Here is a 24,818-nt window from a genome sequence, read left to right as displayed (position 1 = left end):
ATTCCTGCATTTCAGGAGTTGGACTAGAAGATCCTTGGGGTCCCTTGCAACTCTCTAATTATATGATTCTAATATCTTCCCCTTCTCCCAGCCCAAAAGAGCAAAGCTTCTCCTCCACTGCTATGCTACCAGATCACCCACATTCAACTGTTGTGGCCACAGCCTGATGACAGACATTGCACCAACAAAATGACATTGAACTCAACAGATGCATCACCTGATTTCTGAAATCTTCACAAACGCTTTTGAGATCACACCAGCTCAGCACACCCACTCACTTACCAAGTCTATAGAGATAACACCTGCAAAATAACCCCTTATGAGACCTTCACCCAAAGACTCCTAATCTATTTTTCCTTCCTCTGTGGATGGGGTCACAAGGCTCTCCTTCCAATCTTCTAATGACTTTGTTTACATGCCTGCCTCTGATTTCCCCAACGTGACCACAAAGTTTGTTTGGCGTCAGAATAAAGTTTGTTGCAGTTTTAATGAGCACACTGAGATGGTAAATAGATGATAGATAGATAGATAGATAGATGATAGATAGATAGATAGATAGATAGATAGATAGATAGATAGATGATAGATAGATGATAGATAGATAGATAGATAGATGATAGATAGATAGATGATAGATATAGATAGATAGATAGATAGATAGATAGATAGATAGATAGATAGATAGATGATAGATAGATAGATAGATGATAGACAGATGATAGATAGATAGATAGATAGATAGATAGATGATAGATAGATAGATATTGAATATTGTTTTCTGTTGTGTAAGTCTTAATTTGAGGTCCGTTGATACCATTGGTATTGAGGCTAAAACACTTTCCCACTGTCTGGGAAATATTGAAAGCTCCAATTCTTTATTCCAATCCAAGCACCTATCTGATTTCGCCTGGCAATTGATTCCAGACTGCTAGAGCTGCAACACTAAAAATTCGCTCTGGTTCATGTTCCTCCTGTCCCAAAATGTACTGGTCCCAGTTCAAGTATGTCCTTTCACAAAACAAACTAGTTTAGCTCAAGTTCATCCAGATGAACCTCTTAGGTCCAAATATTATTATTGTTAGTATTATTACTATTGGGAGGGAATTGCCATTTTGAATGATAGAATGTGCTTTGTTGAAATATAGAATCCACAGGTTCCATGGACAAGCAATAAGATGTCAACAGAAGGTTTAAATTGCCCCCAATAAAATGAAATAAATATGCATAATAAAGTTGATAAAGATGGATCTCATCAGAAAGATTTGTGATAACAGGTGGATCAATGCAACCAGCACCTATGAAAGTTCTTCAAGAACTTCTGGCCAAATTTCATTCTGAATGTTTATCCCCTACCTTCTTATGCCTCACTAATTGCCTTTAGTTAATTACCCCAGAGGGAACGAGTGGAACAGTGATGGGACACATCCCTCATACCAGCCTGACGAAAACTAACTTCATATCCCCCTGTTCCCCACAAACAAGCCACTTGACACACAACTCCCAAGTGTTGATGATGAAAGTCCCACATCCCCCAGAGAAGAAGAGGAAGCAGCAAAAACAAACGCATTCAGGGAGGAAATCCCAGAACTGTTTGTTAAGTAACACTTTAGGGATACAACCAAAGATTCCATGGGGGGGAGGGAAGAGACCAGAGCTCAGTCAAACAGATCCATTAAAAAAAAAAACCAAAGCAGGTGTTGACATGGCGTTGTAGACAACTAAGTCCTACTCACACAAAACCCACTGGAATTGGCAAATCTAAGCTAGTCATGTCTATATACTTCAATGAGTTTCCCTGAGTTTCCTTCAGTTTACTTCGCCGAGTTGGCTTGATAATGGCAAGAAATAAAGCCCTGTCCCGTAGAATACCCTGCCAGTGGAGATTTAGCAGGCACCTTCTGTGCCAACTTTTAAATACCTGTTGAATACATTTCTGTTCTGCCAGGTCTGTGCAAGCAATTAAGAACACACCTTTCCACAATGATGTCTGTTTTAAACCATTTTTTAATGGTTTTCACTATATGGTTGTATATCGTTTTCACTATACAGTTGTAAATATTTTTGTTTAATCAGTTTTTCTATTTTTTATGAAGTAGTGGTATATAAATATTTTTCTATAAATAAATAAATATGTGATGAGTCTAAGTCGGGCTAGCCTTGGATACAACCCATGGCATCTACACATCTCAACGTCAGCCCCAGCTGGCACAGCCAACAGTCAGGAATGATGGAAGCTGTAGTCCAGCAACATCTGGAGGACACCATGTTGGGGAAGGCAAGGTGGGTTGATGATCTGGCTCTCTGACTTCATATAATGCAATTGAGAGTCAATGGCAGAGAAGCTCTGGAACATAAGAAGAGCCCTGGATCAGACCCATCTACTCTAGCATCCTGTTCTCATGGTGGGCAACCACATGCCCTGGGGAGAAGCCCACCATGAGGACCTGAGTGCAAGAGCACACTCCTCCCCTGATATTCCCAGAAAGTGGTATTAAGAGGCATACTGCTTCCAACAATAACAACAACAATTATTATTATTATTATTATTATTATTATTATTATTATTATTATTATGCCAGCAGCCTACTGAGTTGCCCCCAAACATTATGGGTGGCTCCCAATAAAATATTAAAAATGCAATGGAGGTAAACATAGTTGCAATCAGTAGCCTTATCTCCATGAACTGGTTTAATCCCATTTTGAAGCTCTCCATGTTGGTGTGCTTCCTTGCGTCATGTGAGAAGTAATTCCATAGTTTAACTCGGTGTTGTGTGAAGATGTGCTGCCCTACATCTGTCCTAAATCTCCCATCACTCAGCTTCTTGGTTACCAAGTTCTAATATTATGAGACAGACAGACAGACAGACAGACAGACAGACAGACAGACAGAGAACCTTCCTGCCATCTCCAGTTAAAACAGCCTCAAGTGATAGAGTTGAATAAGACTTGTGACCTTTGAGATTCTCTGCCAATCCCTTTTCGGGGTGCACAGAGTGGATCCTAAGAGGGCTGCTCAGTCATGGATACAGCTGCCAAGCTGCTCAACTGACTCAATTCCTTGAGTCAGAGCGACTGAATCTGTATCCACCGCTCATGTGCTGGTTCATGACTAGGGGCTTCCAGATTTCACAGTCCTGCCCCTGTTAGCATTTGCCAATCGCCGTGGGACTTTTTATGGTTTGGGTTTGGGATGGGTTTTTGGAAGACGCCTGTGCGTGAATTTGTTTTATGTGTGTAGATCAGTGCACACTGACCAATGCACAGTTCGCAGCAAGGCTCTATTCCAATGGCATGAGTATCACGATGACCAGTAGATTCTTATCTGCTGCAGCCTTCATCCGCCTTCACAGCCGTTGTATCTTCCACCTGTTCTGCCATTGAGAACTTCTTGGATCATTCTTTGTCTAGCTCCTCCCCCTTGACCTTACAGCCTTGGGTGACCCTGCTGGGAGTACGAGACTCCCGATGGCTTCACTCACAAGGCTCATAGGAACGTGCAAGCCCATTCACCACAACAAGGTGATGATCCAGCAAGTGAGCAATCATAATAGCCAATACTAGTGCATTTGGAGAAACAGCCTGACAGTCTAAAGCAGTTTCATAGGTACGTATTCCATTTGTGCATGCATGCATATGAATTGAGTACACACAGGGTTCTGGAGCAGTGGTTTCCAGTGAGTTTTGCTGATTTGTCCAACTGGGATAGAAGAACCACTCCAGCTCCATCTTCAGCCAAGGGAGGGCATGTTTTCTCTTCCAACCCCAAAGGACCAAACTAACGAAGAACAAAGCCCCTCTCTCTTGAGAGATGAGATGAGTAGGGGAAAGGGATGAGCCCTTCTGGAGCAGACCAAAGTCCTATCTAGTCAAGCATTCAATTCTAGCGGTGGCCAATTAGATATCTCTGGGAAGCCAAAAATAGGGCATGAGGATGATAACACTCTCCTGCTCATAATTCTCAGCAGCTGGGGGCAAAATTCCCCTCACCCTGGAGGTAGCATATAAACCATCACAGCTAGTACCTGTTAGGAACAGACAGCTTCAAAAGCAGCCGGAGACAGACAGGGAAGCAATGTCCATCACCTACTGTGCTGTTCCTAAGACAAAGGATAGATCACTGAACAGAAGGAATAGCATGCACCTATGAAGGTGCTTTTAATTTTGTGACTGCTGTCACCATCTGCAGTGATCATACGACTAAACAACAACAAATGAAGGTGCTTCATGCCAGAAACCACCAAGATTTGGAGTAGGCAAATAACACTCTCTCCTTTCCATAGCTCCTGCAAAAAAATTATTTGACAGAGAAATATATGATTTCCTTCATGGTGGTAAGCAGTTACACCCATTCATTTGCTCCAGAAGTTTATTGTTTCATTTATTTTTAAACTATTTGGAATGGGGGATTCCATTGCTAATGAGCTATACATTGGGGCGGAGAAGGATAGTCTAAAGAATGGTGCAACCCAAATTATCTCTTTCCACTGCACAGCAACACTGGAATTCATCAACATCCAGTCAAGCTAAAGATTCAGGACAGACATAAAGTATTTCCTTCACACAGCACATAGTTAAACTATGGAATTAGTTCCCACAAAATGTAATGATGGCCACCAACTTGGACAACTTTAAGAGAAGATTAGACAGGTCCGTGGAAGATAAGGTAGGAAGGAATGGCTACTCACCATGATGGGTATGTTCTCCCGCCACTGCTGAGAACATTGTGCCTCTGAATCAGGGATGTGCAAACATTTTCTTCCAATATTCATTTGCACTTTCATCTGGTATTTTATGATCTGGTGTAATTGCTTTATTTTACACAAATCTACCGCTTCACTGTCTTTTGCTGCAGAGATGCACATATTTATAACTTTTCTAATGCAGCACACAACAGGCACACATATCTCAACCATCAACTAATATTTGCAAATCTTCCTTGCTTGTTCCCTTTCAAAGTTAATGAATTTCCAGAAGGGTAGCCCTGTTAGGGTTGGGGAGTTTTGCGGCAAAAACAACACCATAACAACAAAGTCGCTAGGGCCATCTATGGCTGCAAACCTAACCATGTCTTCTCAGAAGTAAATTCCTTTGAATTTGGTGAGGTATGTGGGGTTAGGATTCCAGCCACTTCTGCAACTTTGCTTTCTCAATTCAGTATAAACTTGTCATCCTTTTTCTCTTTTTGTGACAAGTGAAAAGAACTTCAAATGGAGGGGAAGGACATGAATTTTAATTTAATTTTACTTCTAGAAAGAAGAGTTATGGGTAGTCAAAAATCAGCAGTCAAATCAAGTTGATTCTCCCCATTTTGACAAATATGTTAGGACTTCAACTGTGGAGAACAGGTACAAGCTGCAGGTAACAAATATGCTACTTCTTTCCATGTGAAAAGAACAAAAATGAGTGGTGCATTCATTTTTTAAAAAAATCACAATAGGAAGCAGATTAAGGTGGAAATGCTAAACCCACTTATCTGGGAGTAATCATCACTGGATTTAATGGGTCTTACACCTGAGTAGACATGGTTAGGATTGCAGTATTGGTGCACATAGGCTGCCCTTGGCAACGAACAACACTTCAGAAACAAGAAAAGCAAAGAGGAAGTTGCATACATCAATGAATATGTAAATAATGTGCATTGCTAAACAATTTAGTTATCTGTTGAGAGAGAGAGTTAAAATTTTGATGGTAGAGAACTAAGGGAAAGAGCCTTCACAGCAAAGGGTCAAAGGAACAGATGGAAGGAAATTTGCTTGATAGTCCTTTTTTCAACAGATTCCTCCAACTGAATACCAGTTACTGGGGACCACAAGTGGAAAGAGCGCTGTGGCACTCAGGTTGTGCTTTCAGGCTGACCACAGGATTTTGAAGTAGATGGGCCATCGGCCTGATCCAGCAGGGTTTTTCCCCCTGGTGCTCTTGTAAGCTATAAGGGAGCTGTTACTTCCGCAATGAAATAGCTTGGACCGAAAACTTCAAATAGGAGCGGAAGGTTCCATTCCTCCCTGGCTCTCCATCATACCCTGGTGCCCACTGGGACTAGTGGAGCAGAAGGCAGGAAGCCCACCCACAGATGGGGCCAGATCCAATGACAGGCAGGGCAGAGCCAATGATCGGTGGAGCCTACTAATACTAGTTTTGTCCCCATCCTCCTCCATGCTGACTTCTACAAGACACTGAGAATGAGGAGGGGGTAGCTGACAGATGGTGCCATTCCCTGGACCAGTTGCAAGTGAGAAAGCAGGCAAGTAAAGGCAGACTGGGGCTGGCGGGACAGTGGCCCATTTGCCCATATGGACCAGCCAACACAGGCTTGCACATACTTCCCCATCCTCCTGAGTAGCCTCACATGCAGCTCTGAAACTCCTGCCTGGTTCATCACCTTATCTGTATCAGGGGTCCTTGGAGAATTGGAGAGCCAGACAAGAGCCCCAGTAACAGGTGTGGTGGCCTCTGGTCCTGGGTCAGGGATATCTGGCTCACAGGTGCTGCAGAGATCTGCTTTCTACTCTTCACAGACTGAGACTATGGGAACATGGAAAGGAGCACGGTCAGGGGACAGTTCCAAGAGTCAAATAGAGAGGCCTGGAGGGCCAAATTTGACTCTCAAGCCTGAGATTCCCAACTCCTGACATTTGTAGAGCTTGGTTAGTAGTTAACACATTTAATTCTTCATGTCAACAGAGCTTTTTTCCAGCTGGAACTCACCGGAACTCAGTTCCGGCACCTCTCAGGTGGGCGCCATTGCCGTTCTAAGAGAACGAGCGGAGCGTTCATGGAGAGTTCTGGCACCTCTTCTTCTCAGAAAAATAGCACTGCATGTCAAGCATGAAACTTACTTTGATAGCTGAGAATTTGAAGTCTTTTGGAGACAGGCAGTGAAAACTGAAGAGGAATCAGTTCCTGGGAACCTTTCTCTCTCCAACATTTATCTCTGCTTAACTCTCTTTTAGTGGAAAAGGTTGAGAGGGAGGGTTGGGGACAATTCACTGCGAAGGAAAGATAAAGTGAGTTACCAGCAGAGTTTCAGGAAAAGGGAGTTGGGATGCTTCTGCTTCCTGGTGTGTTAGCTCATGGTGCCCTCCAGCCTGTCTCTGGAGGAGTCTTCAAGATGGATAGTTGGAATCCAGCTTAGGCAAGAGCAATTTATTACCATCGTCGGCTGTTTTTTATTGCAAATGTAACCGAAAGAAAAAAGAAGCAGTGTCAACTCCCATTGACAATAGGAAGGATCAATCAACCCTGATTTAAACATATATATTAATATAGTCAGTCTACATGTCCAAACAGATAACCAAATGTGATCAGCAATTATAAGATGTGTATTTAAATGTAGACAGGCCACTAAGATATACAGGTAATTGAGGAAGGGATGGTTGGTATCTATACTTCCAGCTACTGAGTGCAGGTCTTTTACAACCCTAGGGATCAGCATGCAAGAGCTACTTTTGTTTTACTGACTTTTTAATGATTATTTAATTATTATTAAACAGTACACATGCTTCACAAGCAAGGGCTACTTTTAATGTGGTCTTCTGCAGCCACTGTCTCTTTCTCTATGCCCATATTTCAATTTTCTCCTGATCTAGGGGAGATGGAAGTCCTCAACCAGTCCGAGGTCACAGAGTTCATCATGGTGGGCTTCCCAAACCTCCAGCGCTTCCACAAGCCCCTCTTCCTTTTGCTCCTCCTTGTCTACCTCTTCACCATCTTCGGCAACCTGCTCATTTTCACCATCATCCGCACCGACCCCAAGCTCCACACGCCCATGTACTTTTTCATCAGCATCTTGTCCTTCTTGGAGATCTGGTATACAGCCACCACCATCCCAAAGATGCTCTCCAACCTGCTCAGGGAAAAGAAGAGCATCTCCTTTGCCGGATGCCTCCTGCAAACTTATTTCTTCCACTCTCTGGGGGCCACTGAGTGCTACCTGCTCACAACAATGGCGTATGATCGGTACCTGGCCATATGCAACCCTCTCCGCTACCCATCCATCATGACAACCAAGCTGTGTGTTCAAATGGCTGCTGGGTGCTGGATCTGTGGCTTCATGTGCCCTGTCACTGAAGTCATCTTAGTCTCCAAGCTCCCTTTCTGTGGCCCCAACAAGATCGAGCACATCTTCTGCGACTTCCCACCATTGCTCACCCTGGCCTGCACTGACACCTCCATCAACGTCTTGGTTGACTTTGTGGTCAATGCCTTCATCATCCTGGTGACCTTCCTGCTCATCATGGTCTCCTATGTGAAGATCATCCAGTCCGTCCTGAAGATCCAGGTGGCTGAGAGTCGTGAGAAGGCTTTTTCCACCTGCGCCTCCCACCTGACGGTCGTCCTGCTCTTTTTCGGAAGCATCATTTTTATGTACGTCAGGCTGAAGAAAAGCTATTCTTTGGAATATGACAGAGCATTCGCCGTGATCTATGCCATCCTCACCCCATTGGTCAACCCAATCATCTATAGCTTGCGAAACCAAGAAATCCTAAGAGCGATAAAGAGGAGGATCAGGATGAATATGGCAGGGCTTCCATCATGAACTTCACCATCCTCAGTCCATTAGCCAACCCAATTCTCTACAAAAGAGATGGGAAGCCCAAAGACCAAATGCAGCCCTCCACACCTCTCTTTCTGGCCCTCAGAACTTTCTCAAGGCCACACAACTCCCACATCCACTGTACCAAATGCTAGTCATGCTCAGAGTGGCCCCATTGAAATTATTGGACATGACTAACTTAGTTCTATTAATTTCAATGGGTCTACTCGCAGTAGAACTTAGTAGAGCAACAATAATAATTCTCAGTAGAGTAATGATAATACATGCCAACAGGATTTCCTGGGCTATATACGCTATATGTAAGTTTGGGGCCCCTGCATCCCACCCCCACCCCGACAATTTATTGACAAGAACTGCTGCTTGTTTACCTATATTAACTTAGCCTAGTCTACCTCATAAGGCTGTTACAAATATAGATATAGAGGGGATGTTCATCAAATTTGCAGATGGTGCCAAACTGGGAGGAGTGACTTATACTTCAGAAGATAGAATCAGGATCCAATATGACCTTCCTTAGAAGATTGGAGAACTGAGCCTAAACTAACAAAACTGATTTCACTTGGGACCAAGAAAATCAAAGCTCTGGAAACCAAGCCTTGTGAGGAATGGTTGAGGCAGCTGGGTATGTTTAGCCTGGAGAAGAGTGGACCGAGAGCTGATACAATAGCCAGCTTCAAGTATCTGAATGGCTGTAACATGGAAGAGGAGGAGGAGGAGGAGGAGGAGGAGGAGGAGGAGGAGGAGGAGAAGAAGAAGAAGAAGAAGAAGAAGAAGAAGAAGAAGAAGAAGAAGAAGAAGAGGGAGGAGGAGGAGGAGGAGGAGGAGGAGGAGGAGGAGGAGGAGGAGGAGGAGGAGAATTTATTATTTATACCCCGCCCATCTGGCTGGGCTTCCCCAGCCACTCTGGGCAGCTTCCAACAAAATATTAAAATACAGTAATGCATCAAACATTAAAAGCTTCCCTAAACAGGGCTGCCTTCAGATGTCTTCTAAAAGCCTGGTAGTTGTTGTTCTCTTTGACATCTGGTAGGAGGGCGTTCCACAGGGCGGGTGCCACTACCGAGAAGGCCCTCTGCCTGGTTCCCTGTAACTTGGCTTCTCGCAGTGAGGGAACCACCAGAAGGCCCTCAGCACTGGACCTCAGATGGAGCAAGCCTGTTTTCTGCTGCCCCAGAAGGGAGGTCCTTAAGCAAAGGATTCAAATTATAAGAAAGGAGATTCCAATGAAACGTTAGGAAGATCTTTCTGAGGACACCTCAGAAGGTGGTGGACTGTCCTTCATTGGAGGTTTTTAAACGGAGGTTGGATGGCCGCCTCTCAGGGATTCTTAGCTGTGATTCCTGCATTGCAGGGGGGCTGTACCAGGTGGTCATTTCTAACTCTACAATTCTATTATTCTATAAAAGGGGGGAGGGAAGAAAAATATACACAGCCTTGAACATCTGGGTGGAAAGGCAAGAAACAAATATAGATTACACTTCTCAGCCGGGGGCACCCTCCCTGTGGAATGCCCTCCAATCAGATGTCAAGGAGATCAATAACTATACAACTTTTAGAAGACACCTGAAGGCAGCCCTCTATGTTTTTATATGTGTTGGAACCACCAGAGGGGATAGTATTCTTGTGGTTGGGTTCTGCTTGAAGGCTTCATACAGTGGTACCTCGGGTTACATACGCTTCAGGTTACGGACTCCGCTAACCCAGAAATAGTGCTTCAGGTTAAGAGCTTTGCTTCAGGATGAGAACAGAAATCGGGCTCCGGCAGTGCAGCAGCAGCAGGAGGCCCCATTAGCTAAAGTGGTCTTCAGGTTAAGAACAGTTTCAGGTTAAGAACGGACCTCCAGAATGAATTAAGCACTTAACCCGAGGTACCACTGTATAAGCATCTCATTGGCCACTGTGGGAACAGGATGCTGGACTAGATGGGCCATTGTCCTGACCCAACAGAGCTCCTCTTGTGTGCTTTTGTAATATCATCCATGCCTCATGTAAAATTTAGGACCCACGGAAAATTTGGTACCCATGTCTTCCAATATATCCTGGTTGCTGTAAAAACAGTTTTGCTTTCTGTAATTTATTACAGGGCAGTTAAAGGCTGAATTGTAATGTGTTGCCCTGGGCAAGATAAAACAACTAACAAATGTAATAAAATAAATATCCATCATTCATCAGCAATGCTAGCTGGAACGAAGAGGAAGCAATCGGAGATACAGGGTGTTTTTCCTTCTGGAGGAGGAAACTTCTAATTAAAGGCACAGTAGCCTTGAAATGAGGGACACGGGTGGCGCTGTGAGTTAAACCACAGAGCCTAGGACTTGCCGATCAGAAGGTCAGCGGTTCGAATCCCCGCAACAGGGTGAGCTCCCGTTGCTCGGTCCCTGCTCCTGCCAACCTAGCAGTTCGAAAGCACATCAAAGTGCAAATAGATAAATAGGTACTGCTCCAGCGGGAAGGTAAACGGTGTTTCCGTGCGCTGCTCTGGTTCACCAGAAGCGGCTTATTCATGCTGGCCACATGATCCGGAAGCTGTACGCCAGCTCCCTCGGCCAGTAAAGCGAGATGAGCGCCGCAACCCCAGAGTCGGCCACGACTGGACCTAATGGTCAGGGGTCCCTTTACCTTTACCTTTAGCCTTGAAATGTCTTGATACGATTTGCCTATCTGGTGCTGCAATTACTAGTTTCACGAAAATATTTGGCTGTCTCTCTCAAAATAGAGAACATGAGGTATATTCTCAATTGGCTACTTCCATGGGACGTATAGGCATAATTTAAGCAACCTGTCTGGTAACACACATAACCTTCAAAAGCCCACCCACCCACTTCCATTTGTAAACATGAAAAATATTAAAGTGATTGCTTTACAATAATCCCACACACACACTTGATCGCTTTATTTTGTAAGATGCCACTTTCTGACCTGGTAAGGGGGGGGGGCATTTTCACAAACTGGTGCCAAGGGGGTTAAGCCTGGCATAGGGACTGATTCCCAGAAATAGTATCAATCCAGCCCATTAGGTTTGTAACAATGAGCTCCCAAAGGCCAGATGCAAAATACGTACGTAATCCACAGGTAACTCCTGGAATTAGGCAGCCAACCAAGTCCACATTTAAGCCACAGGTTGGAGACCCATTTGATGCCTTCCTGGTTTGCTATTCCCATGAACCTTTAAATGCTGCAGGAATCCTTGCACGAAATGAGAAGTCAAGTAAGTGCCTACTTTGGAAACGTCAGTTCTCTGGTGCTGAGTGTGCTTTCCTAAAAGGGGGGGGGGGACATATTTTGCATTTATTGTGGGTTTCTAATTGGGAAAGCTTCTGCAGTGGAGGATGCTATGAAAACAGAGCCCTGTTGGTCAGGACTAAAGGTTCACCAGCAGCAGGTATGGGGAACCTCTGTTCCTCCGGATCACAGCTCCCATCATCTCTAAGCTTGCTGACTGGGGGGAGCTAACAACACCTGGAATTCTGCAGCTTCCCCCTCCCAGAACACGGTTTTACTGGCTTTTCCAGTGGTGTTTCAAATATACACAATTTCACTTAAATGCACAGTGCCTTGGAACGTAACCCCCATGTAAATTGGGAGTTGCCTGTATTGTTTCAGAAAGTACAAATTGGGTAAGCTTGCCTTTAAATGTGAATGGAATGGAATTTCTCCCCCATCCTTAGAGCACACACACATTTTATCTTCACAACAACCCTGCAAGGAAGATGAGGCCAAGACACAAGAGTGGTTGGCCCAAGACCACCCAGTGGCCAAACATGGATTCGATCCTGGGTCTTCCTGTTGAAGTATAACACTGTAGACTAAGAGACAGAGCCAGGACTTTTTTCCCCAGCTAGAACATGCTGGTACAGTGTTCCAGAACCTATCAGGGACCCCAGAAGTGGAGGGAGAGACCTGACCAGCCTCCGCAAAGCCCTGTTGCACCTCCCCGAAGGAAACGTCCTCTACAGACTCCAGAGAGGATCTCCTCATGAGTTGGGGGCACAGCAGGGCTTTGCTGAAGCCAGTGTGGTGTAGTGGTTAAGAGTGGTAGTCTTGTAATCTGGTGAACCGGGTTCGCTTTGCCGCTCCTCCACCTGCAGCTGCTGGGTGACCTTGGGCTAGTCACACTTCTCTGAAGTCTCTCAGCCCCACTCACCTCACAGAGTGTTTGTTGTGGGGGAGGAAGGGAAAGGAGAATGTTAGCCGCTTTGAGACTCCTTCGGGTAGTGATAAAGTGGGATATCAAATCCAAACTCTTCTTCTTCTTCTTCAGCCTCCCAGCTAACAGCTGGCATTTGGGAAAGCCATACCTCAGCTGAGCAAGCCCCATGGAAAACTATCACAGGAAAATAAAATAATAAATTCTTTCTCTCTCTCTCTCTCTCTCTCTCTCTCTCTCACACACACACACACACACACACCTATCTATCTATCTGTCTGTCTATCTATAGTAAGCAAAGCTAATTAGGTTAATTTGCTCTGAGTTTTTATGCTGGGTGTTTATTTTATTTTGATTTATATTGCTTAAGAAATAGTTTCTTATGTCCAGGACCAGGAAAGAGGAACTGGCTACTGCCCCCATGTTGGGCCAGCATTGGGGATCTGTCCGTTTATCACAGTCAGTTGTGGCCCCTGTGCTCATGGCGACAGCTGATGCGGGAGTTGGGTGTGTGTGGAAAGTGAGGTGGTCATGGCTCAGGTGGCTGCAGCCGTGTAAGCGGTAGCAATGGAGTAGGAAGAGGTGACATCACCACTGGGGATGGTTAGGGCCTTAATCACACCTAGTTGGGACATGTTAGGCACAACAGTGCAGGGACGGGGAAGGCAGAAAGGTGAGGTCAAGTAGACCTGGTGCAGTAGCTGAGTATGTGTAGAAGAACAAGAATTGCCTGCAGTGGGTGCAATCCTGCAGGCTCCAGCGATCTGCTTCACCTTTGTATTCCCTGCAGGGAACATGCTGGCAAAGCAATAGCAGCTGGAAAGAAACACACTTTTTCTCCTTCTCCCTGCCCCCTGCCCAACTATATAGAGTTTTTTAAAAATGTGATTAAATATTAAACCCCGGTATGAAGGGCTTATAAAGTTCCTAGTCTTGTGTTCATCAGTGTAGAAAGGGCAGTGAAGTCTTCAGATCCTGGAGTCCTTGGAGTCTATCTTCCCAGCCTTGCGGCAATAATCCATATTCAATGGCTCCTTTTGATGTGCAGGTATTCTGTTGCCACTGTCTCTTTTGCACAACTCTACTTCCACAACTCACATTTCTCCAGATCAGCTTCTAGAGGAGATGGGAATCCTCAACCAGACCGAGGTCACAGAGTTCATCATGATGGGCTTCCCCAGCCTCCAGCGCTTCCACAAGCCCCTCTTCCTTTTGCTGCTCCTCGTCTACCTCTTCACCATCTTCGGCAACCTGCTCGTTTTCACCATCATCCGTACCGACCCCAAGCTCCACACGCCCATGTACTTTTTCGTCAGCGTCTTGTCCTTCTTGGAGATCTGCTACACAGCTGCCACCATCCCAAAGATGCTCTCCAACTTGCTCAGCGAGAGGAAGCGCATCTCGTTCTCCGGCTGCCTCCTACAGATCTACTTCTTCCATTCGTTGGGGGCCACCGAATGCTACCTGCTCACTGTCATGGCTTATGACAGGTACCTGGCCATCTGCAGCCCCCTGCGCTACCCAGCCGTCATGACGTCCAAGCTGTGCGTCAGATTAGCTGCCAGCTGCTGGGTCTGCGGCTTGCTAGGCCCCATCGCCGAAATCGTCTTGGCTTCCAAGCTCCCTTTCTGCGGACCCAACAAGATCGAGCACATCTTCTGCGACTTCCCACCGCTCCTCAGCTTAGCCTGCACCGACACCTCGGTCAACGTCCTGGTTGATTTCACAGTCAACGCTTGCAAGATCCTGGCAACCTTCCTCCTGATTATGACGTCTTACCTGCAGATCATCAGGGCCATCCTTCGGATCCGCTCGGCCACCGGCCGGAAGAAAGCCTTTTCCACGTGTGCCGCGCACCTCACTGTGGTTGTGATCTTCTTCGGGAGCATCTTGTTCATGTACGTCCGACTGACGAAAAGTTACTCCTTGGATTATGACAGAGCGCTGGCTGTTGTATACGCTGTCCTGACCCCTTTCCTTAATCCGATTATCTACAGCCTGCGGAACAAAGAAATCAAGGCGGCCTTAAAGAGAACGTTCCACTGCCAGAAAATAATGAGAGAAATGGAGCAGCCTTGAGGGAGTGGGGCTGGAAGTAAGGCTGAAATACGTAGGGAGAACACAAAGGCTTTGCTCACACACACACATCCTAGGGCTGTGTGCCTTTAACAGTTCCATGATTGCCCCACTGAAAATCTAGAATCAACTAGTCGGCGTAGGCCGAGGAGGCTAGTCAGGAGAGCAAAGCAGGGCAGAGCTCTGCCCATATATCTTTCTGCACCCCAAAAGCCAAAGCTCTGGCCCAGCAGTCCTGTGCGACATCCACAGTTTCCTATTTTCCAAGGATTCCCTGGATTTTCTGCAGGCCAATCACAGCTATGCACAGCACAGCCAATCACAAGCCTCACTTATGGCCAGCAGGTCCCACCTTTCACCCGTGTCTGTGGAAGTGGAGGAACAGGTGGAATTCTAGGGTGAGTCAAGCCCCTAGGAGGCTCCCCTCTCAGTAGGAGGGATATGGGGGCTGTGAGGGAGAAGTGGGGTGAAATAAAGACAAGAGAGAGAGTAACTGGCGTGAGGAAAGGGCAACAGGGAAAGCTGGTGAGAAGCTTCAACCCAGAGGGGGAGGAATTGAAGTATCGGGGGTGGTTAGGAAAGTTGATGGGGCAGAAATCCTCCAATGGTGGACTTGAGGGAGCAGGGTTTCCAATAAGACAAGGAACCTTTGCAAAGGGAAGGTTGTGGGAGCCTTATTGTGGGGTACTTACCTGAGGAAATAAAACATAGAAATCATGGGGTCCATGGTTATAAGGTAGTCCCTGACTATCCTTGGGAGTGATGATGGGGTTGGGGTGTGACTGGCAGGTAATTAATTATAATAATAATCTGAGCACAGAATCCAAATAATAATTGCATTCTTGTTGGTCATAACATTATGTTTGTTGACTGGGAACAGTTGTGGACCACCGGTATGAAATTCACGGCATGTAATGCCTTAAGAGAGAATATTATGAAAATGATATATAGGTGGTACATGACCCCAGTCAAACTTGCAAAAATCTACCATCTGCCCGATAATAAATGTTGGAAATGTAAAGAAACTGAAGGGACATTCTTTCACCTTTGGTGGACGTGCCCAAGGATCAAGGCTTTCTGGGAGATGATATATAATGAACTGAAAAAGGTATTTAAGTATACTTTCTTGAAGAAACCAGAGGCCTTTCTTCTGGGCATGGTCGGCCAATTGGTGTCAAAGAAGGACAGAACTTTCTTTATGTACGCTACAGCAGCAGCAAGAATTCTCATCGCAAAGTATTGGAAGACACAAGATCTACCCACTCTGGAAGAATGGCAGATGCAAGTAATAGACTATATGGAACTGGCTGAAATGACCGGCAGAATTCGAGATCAAGGAGAAGAGCAGGTGGAAGAAGACTGGAAGAAGTTTAAAGTCTATTTACAAAAACACTGTAAAATCTTTGAATGTTGAGGACATTGAAAAGGAAAAGAAGGGGTTCTAGTGACTGAGTTAATTAAGAGCACAAAGGGAGGGACCAAGAATCAAAATGAACAAAATTGAGCTTGCTGAACTAATTATTACATAGAATACAAGATCGGGAGGCGGGTGGAAGTAAGGAAAATAAGGTTTTGAAGGGTATAATTGGAAAGTGAGTTTATTTTTATGTCAAAATTTCTTTTTTCTTTTTTTTCTTATTTTTTGTCTATGTTTTGCTTCTTTTTTCTTTTTTGTGTAATGTTTGTGAAAATTTTTCTTTTTGTAATGTTTGTGAAAATATGCTTTTTTGTTCTTTTTTGTGGAAAATGTAATAAAATTATTATTAAAAAAAAAACCAAATAATAATTGCATTCTTATCTATGCATTCACAAGTTAGTTCAGTTCACTTAAAAATGTGGTCCAAACAAGATTATCTTCCATCTTTACTACCTCCCCCCCCACACACACACACACCCTACAAAGACTCCCCGGAGCTCTGTCCATGGTCCTGATGCCACTCCTATCTTGAACTGTCGGCCCACTTCTGCTTCCTCTCTAAAATTACTTCAGTCAACCCTTTTCAAGAATTGAAGCTCTTCTCCACCTCTGGTCAATGGCTTTTCTGGTGGTCTCAGCCTTGAACAGGACACATTCACAAACAAATGAACAGTTTGGTTTTAAATATATATATTTTTAATAAAATGTTAGCTTGAAACAATATTATTGAACATTTTAAAGAAAAACACATTTACGTGTACATCAGTTCCCATACCTGGAGCATCTAAATGCAGAGCAAATGCGAATGGATTTGGGTGTGGTGAACAGAGCCTAGGTTTCCGCAGTCTAGCAGTCAGTAACGCAGGGTTGTGTTGGAAGGACACAGCTGCCCAGAAAAAGGATCAGCTGAGTACGACCCCTGGAACCAGCCCCCCACAACCACACAAGAATCACAAAAATCCCCACATCTCTTCAAGAAGCCTTGTACCGCTAAGGAAACAGAATCATCAGGAAATGGCCAGAGGACAGTCCTCTATGTCCACATAACAGGTCAAATTGAATACTGCAAGCAGATGTTGATAATGAAACCACTAAGGGTGAGAGTTGCTCAGAGGCCAGCCCTTTACGTCCAGATCAACAGCAAGGATGATTGCTGTGAAGACCCTGTAATGACAGCAAAACTTTCTGAGCAGAGCTCTCTGTGACCACAAGAAGAGGCAATAAATAAACTCCCTGGAGAAGGAGGACAAGTCAGAGCTCAGCTCCAATGATTGCTAAACAGGCAGCAGTGAAATTGGTGAGGGTTTTTAATAAGACTGACCAGCTGCAGATGAGATTCATGGGATGTTGGCCAAGCTATCCCAGTCATTAGGCAGGGTGAAGCCACTTCCTCAGGTGGTGGAATCACCCCAGTTGGCATGCCCACAGGTGACCTGGATGCCCAGCTGCTTCTGCCAGTGGCAGAGAAGCAGCATCACTGCCAGCTTTGATTTTGAGCAAGATCATGTCTATTTGGGGTGAGATATCTCCCCAAATCAGCGCCATCTTGCTTGGAATCTGCACCAATGGCAGTAGTGCTTGCTTCTCCGCTGGTGGCAGATACAGCAGGGCACACAGTGGCAACAGAGCAGAAGGAGCAAGTAGGGCATGGTGGGAGCAGCGGCAGGGCAGCCTTTCCCATTTTTCCTCAAGTGAGAAAACCAGACACACCAGCCCTGGGTGTTGGCCAAAGTTTCCAAGACCTCATAAGTGATGTGAGATAAGCTGCAAGGGAGCTTCCTCTGGGGGTCACCATATAAGGCCTCTATAACTACCTCATGGAAGATGGAATGAAATAATTGGTCTTCCACAGTGATGAATAGGTGTTTGTTTTCAGGAAATATTAAAAACACAATAAAACATCAACCATTAAAAACTTCCCTGAACAGGGCAGCCTTCAGACGTCTTCTAAAAGTCAAACAGTTGTTTATCTGGTTGACATCTGGCGGGAGGGCGTTCCATAGGGTGGCTGCCAATACAGAGAAGACCCTCTACCTGGTTCCCTGTAGCGTCACATCTTGCAGTGAGGGAACCACCAGAAGGCCCTCATCCCCGGCATCTTCAGGCTGGGTTGAAAGGGACTCCTGCCCGAAATCCCAGACAGCCACTGCCAGTCAGTGTGGACAATACTGAGCTGGATAGGTCAACGGTCTGATGCAGCTTCCTAGATTCCTAAGGGGCTGGAGATGTTTCCACATCATTGTAATGGGTGGCAATTCATGCGAGAAAAGCCATTGCAATGGGAATCCCACCGATGGGAGGGGGAAAGGAAATCCCCTTGACAAGGGCCAAGTTGAAAGCACAAAAACCCACCCACTCCAGTATCTCAGAGCTGCTTGCTGAGTTTGCGCACTTGTCTCTCACGGGCCTCGAAAGCTATCTTGGCATCCATCAGCTCGGCCAGAGCCTTGCGTATTGCCTCCATCTCCTGCTCAGCCTGCTCGTAGTTCTGGGCCAGCTCCCGGTTCTCCTGCTGCAGCTGCTCAAGGATCAACGTGACGTCCTGGTTCTGCCGCCTGCAGCGGTTCTTGAGCTGCTCTGCTTCAGCAAGCAAGGTCTCCACCGTCTTGATCATGGACTCAATCTGCTCCCTGGACATCGCTGCAAAAGGGGAACGTGAATATTTCGCTTAATTCTTTTAGAAAGAGGAGCTCTTGGGTCAGATCAAGGAGGCATCTAGTCAGTTTGGGCTGGTCCATTAAAGCAAATGAGGCACTGCCCTACCAAAGCTCAGCCAGCCAGCCAGACCCCATATTCCTGCCTTTATACAGTGGTACCTTGGGTTAAGTACTTAATTCGTTCCAGAGGTCCATACTTAACCTGAAACTGTTCTTAACCTGAAGCACCACTTTAGCTAATGAGGCCTCCTGCTGCTGCCGTGCCACTGAAGCACAATTTCTGTTCTCATCCTGAAGCAAAGTTCTTAACCTGAAGCAATATTTCTGGGTTAGCAGAGTCTGTAACCTGAAGCGTATGTAACCTGAAGCATATATAACCCGAGGTACCACTGTACTAACAACCAGTCGCTGCAGATGGTCTGGCTGTCAGCTCCTTCCTCCTTAGAATACATTCACACACCATACATCAGGTTTCCTCAGCCTCGGCCCTCCAGATGTTTTTGGCCTACAACTCCCATGATCCCTAGCTAGCAGGACCAGTGGTCAGGGATGATGGGAATTGTAGTCTCAAAACAGCTGGAGGGCCGAGGTTGAGGAAGCCTGCCATACATTGAAAGCACAATGATTCCACTTTAAAGAGGCATGGCTTCCCACAAAGAATTATGGGAGCCGTGGTCTGTTAAGAATGCTGAGAGTTGTTAAGAGGCCTCTATTTCCTCCTCCCCCCCCCCAAAAAAAAAAAAACCAACACTACAATTCCCAGAGTTCCCTGGGAAGAAGGGTTGGTTGGTAAACAACTCTCAGCAAAAGCCAGTGACAGGCAGAGCCACTAATTATAGTTTTGTCCCCATCCTGCTCCTCTCTGCCAAGTTCTACAAGGGGCAACACCGAGACTAAGGAGGAGGAAGAATCTGGCAGGCAGGGCCATTGCTTGGTTTGGTTATAAGAAAGAAGGCAAGCAGATGGGGTTTACTGAGGACAGGCTGATGTTGGTGGGGCAGTGCCCCGCTTGTCCTAATGGACCAGACTGCACTGCAGATCAGTGCAAGCAATCCACTAGTCCAGAACTGGCTGCGGATCTCCAAGATCTTAGACAGAGAGAAGCTTCCTGCTGCTTGATCCTTTTAAAAGGAGATGCCAGCTGAGATTGAAGCTGGGACCTTCTGTATTCAAAGCAGATTGAACTATGGTCCCTGTCCTGAAACTGATACCACAACAGCACAGGTTCACTATTGTCTACTCTGACCAGCAACCACTCCCCAGGACCTCAAGCAGAAAGAGAGTCTCTCCCACCATCCTGCCACCTGACTTTTTAAACTAGAAATTCTGGAGACTGAGCTTAATACTTTCTACATGCAAAGTGTCTCCCTTCCACGGTGCTTTTGTCTCTTCCCAACTAAGAAGATCTCCAGGATCTGACAGGGGTCGTTCTCATAATTTGCTCTCAGGTCTTTGTAACTTGAGATGCCAGGGATTGAACCCAGAACCTTTTGCAGGTGTCCTGCCACTGAGCTAACCAGCCCTTCCCTCAGGCCCGAGGCAGTTTCAGTTTTTATAAGACAATGTCAGTTCTTTGACTTGAAAGAAACCAAAAGACATGGAAGGCTCTTTAAGAGTGGTCCAGTAAACTACAGATATGCCATATTCTGCAACAGTTGAATTTCCCAACTGATGCTGAAAGGCAGTCCCACATAGAGCAGATTTAATTAGAGTGACATTATTATAATAATTATTATTAATAAGCATATTAGTTCCCTTTTTTTACAAAAGTAACTCAGAGACTCGCACCAATAATTAAAAAATAATGAACCTGTCAATTATGATATTCCCGGTTTCTCAGGAAAACATCTGTTCATGTTTCTGCAATGATGTGTGATTCTTTCTTTGAATAAAAGCAACGTAGTGGAAGTTTGTCAGTATTTTAGTGAGGAGAATTTCTCCTCATGGGCACTTTTTTTCTAGGTAGCTTTGGTTGATACATTTGCACAAGAATTCTCTCCAACTAAATGTGTTTCTGTATGCTATTTTCACTAATGTATGACATGTGGAAAGACAGGCAGACATAGCTGGTTAGAGAACTTCACTGTAAAATTCAGAGAATTTTACAAGGTAGCTTTGTTTGGGTTCACATATTGATTTCAGAAGTGCAAATCAGGTCGTTTCTCATTCAAATGCAAACAAAATTATAATTCTCCTCCATCCCTACATTGACATCTACCAAGGAGAGGGGGGCGGTTTATGGCTATAAAGCAGAAGGCATCACACTATGGGCTTCTCTTCCCTGCCCCCCAACACACCTCAGGTCTTGCCCCTCAGGAAAAGCTGCTCACTCACCAGCTGGGCTGCAGGAAGGCCTGAAGTAAGAGTTGAAAGAGAAAAATCCGTCCAGCTTTCCTGCTTAAGACGCTCAACCTAAGCAACTGGGTCTGTGTAAAGATGGGGCCTTGACTCCTTCCGCACTGTCAGGCCACAGGAGGGGTGCTTGATCGATCAGCTCATCAACATGAGGGTCCCTGAGTTTTCCCAGACAGCGACACGGAAGCAGATGCAAAGGATTGAGGAAAGGGATTAAGGCAAGCTAAATCCAGTTGAACATTCAGAGGCTTTACTGCCTGCCTGCTCTCCCGACAATCCGCAGCCTGAGCCTCGACTCCAGTTAGGGAGGAATGAAAGCAAGAACCATTGACTCTTTTCCTTGGAGAATGCTCAGATCCTCTAGCTCCCCAGAATGCTCCGGGATCTGGGGAGATCGCAAGCAAAGCAATAGCAGAGCATCCTTCCGCCTGGAAGTGAATGGGGCAGGTAAACAAAGGATTCCTTCACTCTCTGTGCAAAATGAGAAAAGCGGTCTCCTTAGGGCAGTGGGGCCTGGACAAATTTTTTGAGGACTGTGACATTCACAGGGAAACCAAAATGCTTGTTTGCTATTGTACGACCAACCTTACTGTATGCTTGTGAAACATGGGCCACTTATAAACGTCATCTCCATCTCCTCGAAAGATTCCATCAACGGTGTCTCTGAAAAATTTTACACATCACTTGGGAATACAGGCAAACAATGCCAGTGTACTGGAAGAAGCAAAGATCACCAGTGTTGAAGCAATGATTCTTCAACATCAACTTTGTTGGACTAGTCATGTTGTTTGGCTGTCTGATCATCATCTTCCAAAGCAACTACTCTATTCTGAACTTAAAATGGAAAGCGTAATGGTGGTGGTCAACAGAGGTTCAAAGACTCTCTCAAGGCAAATCTTTAAAAATGTAGTATAAACACCGACAACTGGGAAACACTGGTCTACGAGCGCTCCAGTTGGAGAACAGCCTTTACCAAAGGTGTCATGGGTTTTGAAGACTCTCGGACTCAGGATGAAAGAGAGAAACGTGCTAAGAGGAAGACACATTTGGCAAACCCTCACAGTGATCAACTCCTGCCCTGAAGCCTCAGTCGCCACTGTGGAAGGATGTGTGGACCCAGAACTGGCCTCCACAGTCTCTTACGGACTCACTGTTAAAACCGTGTTTATTACTCGGCTATGAGTGATCACCAAAGAAGAAGAAAAAGAAGAAGCCAATTTGCCCCCACACACCCAAGCAGCCCTTTCAATCCAAGGGCTGCGTTCCTTAGTCAGCAGCCTTCTAAAGGCCACATGCTGGGTGGGGCAAAGGATTCAGCTCTTATCTTTGTCCAGCTACACTCACAAGTCAGATGGTTTCATGGACAGGTTGGGTACAGAGGAATGGTGGGAGCAACCAGCTGGGGAACCCCCCCCCCCAAGGGCAGAAGGCTCAGAGCCAGGGGAGTGGTGGTTGGACGACAATGAGTGGTCCGAGGGAGAATAGGGAGAAGACTGGGAAGAGGAAGTGTCAGAAGCTGAAGAGGTAACTGGGCTTAGTGAGCAGGGGGAGTCTGTGGCAGAGAGAAGTCCAGAATCAGAGGCAAAGGCAGAAACGGAAGCAGGAGAGAAGGAGGAGGGAGGCCAAGAGATAGAGATGGGTCTGACTGGTGAAGAGGCACAGGTGTCTTCCCTTCCTGCTGCAACAAGCTCCCCTCCTGCCTGGTCTCCCAGAACCAGGAGAAACATGAAGAGGGTAGGGGAAAAGATAGCTTCATGACGGCACAGTCTCTGATTGCTTGAGGAAAACCCTGGAGAGGAGGAGACAGGCAGCTGTGGAGAGGCAGGGACCTTCAGTCTCTGCAACTGCTTCATGGGGGCAAGACCTGCCAGAGATGAGTTGCTGTGCTCATTAGGCTTGACACTCCTGTGCAGATCCTGTTTTTGCTAATAAAGAGTTAACTCCACTAGCTCAGGGTAATTTACTGCTGGCTCGCTCCTCTCAGATGGCCCTCTCTCCATCCAGAGCACTAATTGACTAGAAGTGCTCATCTTGCAGTAACATAAATTGTTTTTTGCACATGGAGGTGTTTTTTTAATTGCTTTTACATGTGAGAGCATTTTTTTTATTTTGTGTGTATGTTTTTTAATAGTTATAATTGTTTTTTTCCGTATGAAATGGTGCAATTGTTTTTACGGCTGGTGTTTTTGTTGTGAAATCGCTTTGGGATATTTTTACGGGAAGAGATTCGTTGAGTTAAATAGACATTATTTTTTTAAGTTGTACCAATACATGGCAATATGCAAATAGTGTGCGAATCCACATTCCCTTTTATTTTTACTCTCTCTCTCTTTTAGCAATGCTTTGTTGGCTGCCTTTGATGACACAATTCCCTTTCTGAGAGGATTTCTGTTCTCTGCAACCACCCACTCTGACTTCTGTCTCTCTCTCTCTCTCTCTCTCTCTCTCTCTCTCTCTCTCTCTCCAGCTGGAGCATGCTCCCAAACTCTAAAAGCACCCTTTGGTAATCTTCCTAGTCTTTCTGCTCTGCCACCTTTACAATCCCATTATCCTTGGCCATTAAAAGAGAGAGAATCTATCTACCTATCTATGGAGAGAGAGAGCTCTTTGCCCCAGGAAGGGCTTATCTTTCAGGACTTCCTCTTTTGCCAGCTGCCTAGGAATAGCTCCATCAATTTACGTTTACATCCAGGGAAATGGATCCCTATCACAGTCGGCCTCAGGAATCCTCCAGTGACTTCACAGGCTGCTTCAGAAGAGGGGGGGGGGGCTGAGCTGTATATGAATAATAAATTATTATTATTATTATTATTATTATTATTATTATTATTATTATATACCCCATCCATCTGGCTGGGTTTCCCGAGCCACTCTGGGTGACTCCCAACAAAATATTAAAAACCCAATAAAACATCAAACATTAAAAACTTCCCTAAACATCGCTGTTGGTGATGAGGGGGAATATTGTGGTGTTTTGTAAACTGATGGTCAAGAAACTCATCCGGCTCAAGGGGTTCAATCTGGCTGTCTGGGCCTTTCTGAGTGGCCCTCAAAACTCTCCTCAGACCACAACCCCTCACTGGGCCTGCTTCACACCCAAGTGTTCTTACCGGGTTCAATAGTGTCCACAGTTAGCACCCAGGTAAATGGACTTGGTTGGCAAAATTTGCATTTCTAGCTCTGCCTACTTTTGCCTCTTGCCCCACCCACCACCAATATGTGGCCCTCAGAATGTCATGGCCCTTGAGTTGAAAAAAAATTCCCCACCCCTGTTGCAAACTATGGGTGCCTTCTTTTTGTTGTTGCAAAAATTAAAACGGGCCTTTCTAAGTGTGTGTGTGTGTGTGTGTGTGTGTGTGTGTTTTTAACCAGAGACTCATGTGGGGCATGTTGCCAAATGAACCGAAAATGAAGAAAGAAAAAGTTGCTATCTTTGGGGGCAGACTCTGTTCTTATGACTTGAGCAGAAGCCAGGCAGACAAAAAATTAGCAGGTGTTGCTTTTCCATGTCAACTACCATGTTTCTGTGTGGCTAGCTGCTATTAAAGGGTCAGAGAAAGAATCTCGCAACCCCAGGAGAAGAGAGCAGGGTTCGAATAGGAGGCCTAC

The 24,818-nt window shown here is 45.5% G+C and overlaps 2 protein-coding genes and 1 long non-coding RNA gene across 5 annotated transcripts; 2 read left to right on the top strand and 1 right to left on the bottom strand.

Annotated features, from left to right (window-relative positions):
• Positions 1–7,558: 7,558 nt before the first annotated feature.
• Positions 7,559–8,773, top strand: LOC307205301 (olfactory receptor 6N2-like; the record flags this gene model as incomplete). Its single annotated transcript, XM_079957504.1, has 1 exon — positions 7,559–8,773. One exon carries the CDS (start codon positions 7,559–7,561, stop codon positions 8,537–8,539), a length of 981 nt encoding a protein of 326 aa, XP_079813630.1. The 3' UTR covers positions 8,540–8,773.
• A 5,056-nt stretch (positions 8,774–13,829) lies between these two features.
• LOC307205237 (olfactory receptor 6N1-like) lies at positions 13,830–14,783 on the top strand (the record flags this gene model as incomplete). Its single annotated transcript, XM_079957432.1, has 1 exon — positions 13,830–14,783. One exon carries the CDS (start codon positions 13,830–13,832, stop codon positions 14,781–14,783), a length of 954 nt encoding a protein of 317 aa, XP_079813558.1.
• Positions 14,784–18,130: 3,347 nt separating this feature from the next.
• On the bottom strand, positions 18,131–23,926 carry LOC307204626. Of its 3 annotated transcripts, none has more exons than XR_013833762.1 (2): positions 23,793–23,926; positions 18,131–18,837 (listed from the first exon to the last, which is right to left on the bottom strand). It is a non-coding gene; the product is annotated as an uncharacterized lncRNA (long non-coding RNA). The 3 variants fall into 3 exon arrangements; XR_013833763.1 differs by lacking the exon at positions 23,793–23,926 and adding an exon at positions 21,189–21,510; XR_013833764.1 differs by lacking the exon at positions 23,793–23,926 and adding an exon at positions 20,665–20,725.
• Positions 23,927–24,818: the final 892 nt, after the last annotated feature.

Source organism: Podarcis cretensis (assembly GCF_951804945.1).
Source record: "Podarcis cretensis genome assembly, chromosome: 16".
Taxonomy (NCBI): domain Eukaryota; kingdom Metazoa; phylum Chordata; class Lepidosauria; order Squamata; family Lacertidae; genus Podarcis; species Podarcis cretensis.
Note: the sequence above shows the minus strand (reverse complement) of the source record. Positions and strands in the feature narration are given on the sequence as shown.